Source organism: Osmia bicornis, chromosome 8 (assembly GCF_907164935.1).
Source record: "Osmia bicornis bicornis chromosome 8, iOsmBic2.1, whole genome shotgun sequence".
Lineage (NCBI taxonomy): Eukaryota > Metazoa > Arthropoda > Insecta > Hymenoptera > Megachilidae > Osmia > Osmia bicornis.
Window position 1 is genome coordinate 6,645,516 of NC_060223.1, and position 7,767 is coordinate 6,653,282.

At 35.9% G+C, this 7,767-nt stretch overlaps 1 protein-coding gene across 1 annotated transcript; it reads left to right on the plus strand.

Moving 5' to 3' along the window:
• Positions 1–715: 715 nt before the first annotated feature.
• Positions 716–7,489, plus strand: LOC114877208 (zinc finger CCCH domain-containing protein 28-like). The gene is made up of 3 exons (XM_029189493.2): positions 716–808; positions 6,768–6,852; positions 7,153–7,489. The coding sequence occupies exons 1-3, from the start codon at positions 716–718 to the stop codon at positions 7,299–7,301; spliced, it is 327 nt and encodes a 108-aa protein (XP_029045326.1). The 3' UTR covers positions 7,302–7,489.
• The last annotated feature ends 278 nt before the right edge of the window (positions 7,490–7,767 follow it).

A 7,767-nucleotide genomic window follows, 5' to 3' on the forward strand; every position in this document is an offset into this window, starting at 1 on the left:
TCAACACCGTAAACATGGAAAAAAAAATAATCGATCTAATTTTATGCTTCGTATTTCTTCACTTCCGGTCGTGATTTCACACATACAAACACACACATTCGAACGCTGGCTTGGTATTATATGTGCACCGTCGCTGCATTCTCGTCTCCGTGTCCGCTCATCGCTCATCAATACAACAACAATAACAACCGCGATGATTTTTTATATATTCGTACACCCTGGTACATGAACAACGATAACAAAAATTATTCACCCTACAAACTCATCTTCATCGCGCTCCCATTTCTCCTGCGATCATCTTTGATACACATATTATGTACCGAAACGAACAAACAAAATAATGCACCATTACTGAAAAAAAAAATTATATATATATTGTGGACACCTTTCAACGAACAATGCGACGACAACGGTGAATTAAAAAACAACAACAACAACAACAATACCAACTACCTACAACATACTCAAATTCTTTTCTCCTATATGTACCTGGGTGATCGGAGGGCACGTTTGGCGTGCTTCACTTTTGATTTTGGTGCTTTCTCCACCGAATTCGACCGGCTGGTAACGAACGACTAAACAAACAAAAAATTAAATAAAATAATACAACTATTTGAAATAAATGAAAAATTAAATAATAATAATAAATAATGATAATAATGAAAAAAAAAAAAAAAAAAAAAAAAACCATACCGAACACTGCCTCGTTTGCTGCATGTGGATCGCCTTAGCAGCCTTAGCCACTGTCGGGGCCCAAGTGGTCCCCCAAAACGCTCACTGTGTCGTCTACACAGACAGCTGCGGACAGGTAGACTTATTATTGTAACCAGTTTTTTACCCAGTCACTCGGGTCTGCATTAGAAGCGCCAGACGCTTGATTGAACAGGTGAAACGAGTTTTCGAGGATGCATGCGTGGCTATGTGCCTGTGTGTTGGTCACCTCTTTTTTAGAAACTTGTCCCCGTTCGATCGGGGACGAGTACCTTGTGTGTGGTATTATTTATTTTTTTTTACTTCTGTGGTGTAGAGGAATACATACTATTTTTTTAAAAATATTTTTTTTCTTTGCTGGTTACATCGGTGACGAGTTTGCCTGGTAGCCACGAATTGTTGACTCTTTTTTATTTTATTTTTATTTTTTTTTTGTAACGATGAAATCGTCATGGTGCTTTGATGCAAGCCCGAAATTATAATCCTGCTAACCTTCAAGGTTAACAGGGGGAAAGGATGCGTTGGAGGTCGGTTGAATATTAACCCTTTCGCTATGGTGCATCCATGCCAGGAACTGTACACGTATGAAATTTTTAGTCTTAATTTTCATTTTAATCCTCGCTATTTCACTGTAGCTGTAATGGAAGGGTTAGTATGTTTTGTTAAGAACGATTGAATGATTTATCCAACGTAGACCCGAACCTTCGGTAACTTTGGCTAACACGTAGCTTTTTGGGAACATTTCCCTCACGACTGCTCACCGCAACTATAACTGCGAATAACCACTGCCTTTTATCTGGTGTTTGTTGATTATTATTACATTGGTAATAATGATAATTATTGTTGTATGTTATTACTATTTATTCTCGCTATTATTATTATATAGCATATTACATTATTATTAGTACCTACTATTACTATTGTCATTTATCATCATGGTTATTATTATTATGCTCCCTGGAAAGCGTTGTCGTCACCGTTTCAAAGAAACCCGTTCACGAAGAAAGAGATGCACGCTTGTTTATTTTAGTAATTAGTATGATCTTGCTATAAACGATCTACCATGTTCTGTAGACACGTGTGTATATTGTGTGTGACTGTACTGTGGGATCAAAATTGTGATTTAATAGTGTTAGAAATTTTATTTGATGAGCTTAGAGAAGTCTTGGAATATTATTAATTTAAGAGTTAATTAGCGGGCATTCATTGTTTTTTTATCTTGCAAATTTTCATCTTTAATATTTATTCAAAGGTAAAATTTCAGTTGCTTTATTTTTAATCATTTTAATATGATATTTTATATATTTGTTTCAGTTCACTTTAAACTAATTTTTAATTAAAAATTCAGGTCCCACGGTACGTAATACATTTGCATACATTATTATACATACGTATCATTAATACTTATCATGCCATTGTCTTGATCCTTTCCTTGTACGTTTATTACAAATTTGGATAAACAAATTACGTTTAACGCAATAGCATCTAACAAGCAAGTACTCTTATTTTTTAATTCTAAAACGCTTTAGTACTTGAATTATTCTTTATCTCTTCTCTATTGCATCCTTCGTTTCACGCATTTTCTATTACCTTTCAGTGTATCAATCGTAGAAGAAGTACACATGTAACGCATGTTTAAATATCATACATCGCGAGTGAATTTTCTATCAAACTTCAATCTCCAACATTAGAAAAACACGCTTTCAATTACAAATTTCATTAAAAGTTTAACGACAATGGCGTGATCTTTCATTTCAATTATAACGTGCAACACTTCTTTATTTCCTCCTGCTGTCTGGACACTCGAGATTAATTTTTCATTTATCGCTGTGGCAAAATTTCAACACGGAAATCCTCTGTCGCTTGTATAGAAAGCTTCTAACGCAGGCCAGCTCAACTCGATGCTCCTCGCGCAACGATCTCGCCCCGGGCAATCGCTTATCAAGAGTAGTTAATTACGCCCCTAGAACTTACGTCCAAATGTCAGCTTTTTTCTCTTAAAATCAAAAACAAATGGTAAGAAGGTATTCCTTCTGCTTTTATCTTTAGCTAAAAGAAATCTACATTGCACCAAAGTGTACAGTACCTAGCATGGTAGTCTCTCCTAAGAAAAATGGCAATGTAGGGGAATTGTGTTTTAAAAACTAAAACTATTATAGTGAAGGGTGGGCCCTTCTTCCTTTAAATTATCTTTTTTTCTTAAGGAAAGCCTACCATTCTCGGTGCTATAAGGAGTGGGCAGATTGCCCTAGTTTTACCCGTGGGTGTACCTACTCGTTACTCGAGAAGCATCAATCGAGCAGGCTGATCGGTGACGAAAGCTATTATATAAAATGCAAACACACGAGACAGAGATTCGCGTCTACGGATATATATTTTTGTTTCGTCGTAATCGTAATATTTCTAACGCATAACACGCATTTGACAAAGAAAGCTTTCGACTTCTCTATCTCTCTCTTCGAATCGAATATACCTGTATTCATTTCTCTCCCTTTTCGTCAATCTTCCCCCTTCATAATCAGCTCTGTTGTTATGGTTGCGGAGTCGCAGTTGACCTAGTGTTGAACTTATTTGCAGTAGAATATTATTAATTTGATAGCTTTTACGACATCCCATTTTCCATATTTTTTATACGAATGCCAATAACCGCTCACTTTTCGTCCATAGACGGTTTGGTTCGCTGGCGTACCATGTTCAAATTTAACACATTGATCACTGAAGCATCGGTCAATCTCGTTTCCTTGGATATTTCATGATTTTTAATTAAGAGAATCTTACTAGACCTTTGCCACGATGGTCAATGGGTTAAATCTTTCTGTTTCTCTTTCATAACTTCAGTAGTGAGTGGATGTGTGTGTCTTAATCTGGTAATTGACGCACGCGAACCAAACACCACTTGGATGGTCCTTTCGAGTCGCCTTTTGGCAGCTTACGAATTGCTTGGGTGACGAGGAGGGGGTGAATGAACAATATTTATTATCACACTATCGTTCCTTTGAGACTGAGTATCGTAATTTTCTTTCATTGTGTAGATCACCCAAGCAGAACGAACCAAATAAAAAAAAAAAAAAAACCACCCCCCTTCTCCCGGGCCATTATTTGCATGACCAGACTGTGTTTGTAGCGAATTCTCGCAATTGCTAAGATTATTATAGCTATTACCTATTTTTTTTTTCTTTTTGTTTCTTTTTTTTTTATTTCACCATTATTGACTATTTATTAATTTGTCTATATTCATCATATAGCTGTTACTTCTCGCGTAAAAGGTTGTTCATACTCGTTGATTTCCATTCATTTTTATCGCTGTCCTACAAACTGGTTGTCGCATCAACGCACGAGAGACTCGATCAGCGATCGCTTGGCAGAGAGGAGACATTTAATTCAATATTTATTCCATTCTTTCGTGTCTTCTTCTTATTCTTCTTATACTTTTGTTGTTTTTTTATTTTTTTTAATTATTACGCACGCTTTCATTGGTGAGCCTATGCCATATTTTTACGCGTAACGGTATTTTTTTGGTTCTTTCTATCGTACTGGGTGGTTCAGAAAGCAGTAATCAAGCTTGAAAATTGATCTTGCTGATAGACTTTGGAAAATACTCTTTTGAATTTTCAGTAGACTATCGGTTCTCCCTTAGTTCTATTTATACAGGATGCTTCAAAATTCGAGGCACAAATGAGTAATAAGTAATAAACTTCGATATTCCATCAAATGACAAATTTTATGTAATTAGTAAATTCAAATTATTGAAATGATAAAAAAATATTTATTTAAATTTTCAAGTATAAATATTAATAAGAGATGTAATTTAAAATTTTTGCTACAAATTTTGCTGCACCTTGTATTATATGATAGTAATTAATAACTCATCAATAATAATTAGAAATTAATTGAATTTTCAAATCAATCATTCAACAAACTGTACTTGCCAAAGTCTGCAGATGGTAAATGAATTATTTACAATTATCAGAGGAAGAATCATTGAATCCATTCAAAATTTCTGAGTAATTGGAACTTGTGCTAAAATTTTCATTTCTGAAACATCCTGTACAATCACGTATACGTAACTTTACATTCCTTTCTCTGTCTTCCTCGTTTTAATACTCTACCTGGTAGGTTGTTAACGCTTTCAATTTAACGTATTCTTGCTAACACGACATTAGTTCACCGACAAGAGTTGCCGTTTCGATTCTCAATTTCGTTGCATTTGTATAAGCGCGATAATACCCCCCACTCCGGACGTGTATCTATAATTATTTTTTTTTTTTCTCTCGTAGATACGAATGTACACGTGTGCTTCTGTGTGCGTATGCGTATGCGCGTGTGTATGTGCGTGCGTGCGTACATGCTTTAATTTTCTTTTTCTTTTTTTTTTCTTTCTTTTCACGAGCAAAGGAACGAATAGAAATGATAATTGTGTTAGCCCGGTAGAGATTCTCGCTTCAATTGATTCTTTCTCAATTCCCCTCTCGATTACAATTGATATTTCTGCAATTTTAATCTGCTCTTTTCTTTCCAATTTTTCGCTCTCTGTTCCCGGGAAATCCGTCCGCCGAACTTAGGGAAATAAGGACAAAGAAAGAAAAAATGGGACAACTAGTTTTTCCTTCGTTCGTAGAAATTGTACATACAATCAGTTACATATAGAATTATTGCGTTTCATCACGACAGCCAGGTTTTTTTGACGTCACCGCGTGTTCAGTGACTGTAAACAGCGGAAACGATAATTTCCCTTTTCTGTTACTCATAAAAGTCTTAGTTTAGTCCATCGTGCTGAATGGCCCGTCGAGAAGAGGGCACTCCACTCTCGATTCGCAAATTCATCAAAATTCCTTTTCGTTTTCTTTTATTATTTTTTTTTTATAACGCAGCTTCAAGAGAAATATTTTCTTAGATGACAATTATAATTTTCTTTTTTTTTTCCATTTTCGATCAAATAAGAAATTTGCGAATCGTTTAGATCCTTGTGTTTATAGGCACGCTCCTTGCATACAAAATGTTGGGCATGCTGACCGAAATAAACGAGTTACGATGATTATAGACCGAGATAGAAAGTGATACGATATAAAAGTATTAAAATGAAACGATCGCGGTGAAAGCAATAACCGATCGTCTTGTTTTTCACCTTTTATCGAGCGAATACGATGATACATTAGAGTGTAACGTGTCGCAAAGGGAATCACACCTTTGAATAGAAAAAGTTCTACTGCAAATTTTCCCTTTTAATTTCGTGTGCCATGGATAATCGACCGTTCTGATCGCCCGATAGTTAGTTAATTGATCTCTGAGTATAGATAGAATTTCGTGATCACGGTCGATTATTCATGCACCAGTAGCTATTAATATTCGTATACGGTCTGACATTTTAGAGCATGTAATATACAGGGTGTTTAAGAAGAAATGGTCCTCGAGTTAAATGGCAAATAGTACTCGTGAAATGGAGAAAAAAAATCTTTCATTTTCTTTACAGATATTATTAAATTCCAGTGGGTGAAATACTTTTCAAATTATCATAATCTTATCATAATTTCTGAATTAATCTCCTTCTCTAATATTTTTTATAGGATTTTTTAAAAATTTAACTGCCTATTGATTGAAAGAAATTTTTTAAATCATTCATGAAGAGGTGTTTATATAAATGAGGACAGATGAAGGTTTTAATTAGATTCTAATTTAGAGTAGATTTTCTCGAAAGAAGAAAAATTACAAAACTTTTCACAAGTACCATTCGCCCTTACCCTTGAACCCTTTCTCTTAAACACCCTGTACAAATCATGAATGTGCTCTAATATTGAAATTGAGTTTGAATGCGCGTGTCCAATGATTCTCAAAATACGTATGTGTGATTGAGAGAAAGATTATTGATTCCATCTGTGCCCACAGTGTGCGTGTGTGGACGCGCGTCTGTTTCAATAAAAAAAAAAAAATAATAGTGTGTGCATTTGCGAGTGTATGCGAGGTGAGATACCATTGAAAAGTTTTTTTTTTCCTTCTCTTATATAATACCGAGTCGTGGAAGTATCTGTTGTAAAATTGTTCGACACATTTTCTTTCAGTTACTGGACACCCTCCCGGTGTGCCAAGATTTTAATCGACAAGTGTGCAACCGTCCCGCCTGCAAGTTTATCCATCTCAGTGACGGTGAGTCTATAATTAAACAAATTCCAATTTTTTCTAGAGGTGTTTCTTTAACACGGTTATCCTGAATATCCGGGTACCCATTTATTCAGGTGACACCCAGGATAATGAAGAATATTCGGATATGTTTTACTGGGTAGTCGGGAAGGTGAAAAATTAAAAATTTTCTAGGAATTTCACGTTTGAAATTCAGGCACTCGAGTATTCGAGGAATTTAAAATTTGTCAGAAACTTCAGTTCGAAGTTTGGTATACACCAGTGTCCTTAGACCATAGCTGACTTTATTTTTTAATTTTGTTTCAGGAAACGTGGAGGTGATCGAGAATCGCGTAACCGTGTGCAGGGACGCAGTAAAGGGTGCATGCATGCGACCCCAGTGTAAATACTATCACATACCTGTCGCGTTGCCACCAGCGCCCCTGATGGCGATCACGTCACCTGCAACACCCTAATCAACCGTTCCCCGTTCAATGGATATCACGACGACGCGAACAGAGAGAAAGAGACACAAAGAGAAATAAAGAGGTATCAGAAGAAAGGGAAAAGGGAAAAGAAAAAAAAAAAAATAGGAACTTCTTAAGAGTGCGCGTTACGTAGGATCGCGTATTGAACTGATCAGTCAGGCAAGATCGATGAGAAATAAGAAGAAAATATATATGATAAGGGAAAGAAGATCGACAGGAATGCGTTTGTTCTCATCATTTTCGTCATCGTCGTCGTCAGAAGAATCGACTCGGTTTATTTCATCCTTCTCTGTGAATTTCAAGAGGAAACGAGCGAGGCGATCGAAACGATAGAAAGGGAATAGAATCGTTTCTATTCCATAGAAAAACTAACGAAACCGTTTCTGATTTTCCTTCTCTTTTCACCCCTTTTTGCCTCTTCAACACCCACTCAGTTTTGTCCTTAATTAAAAGA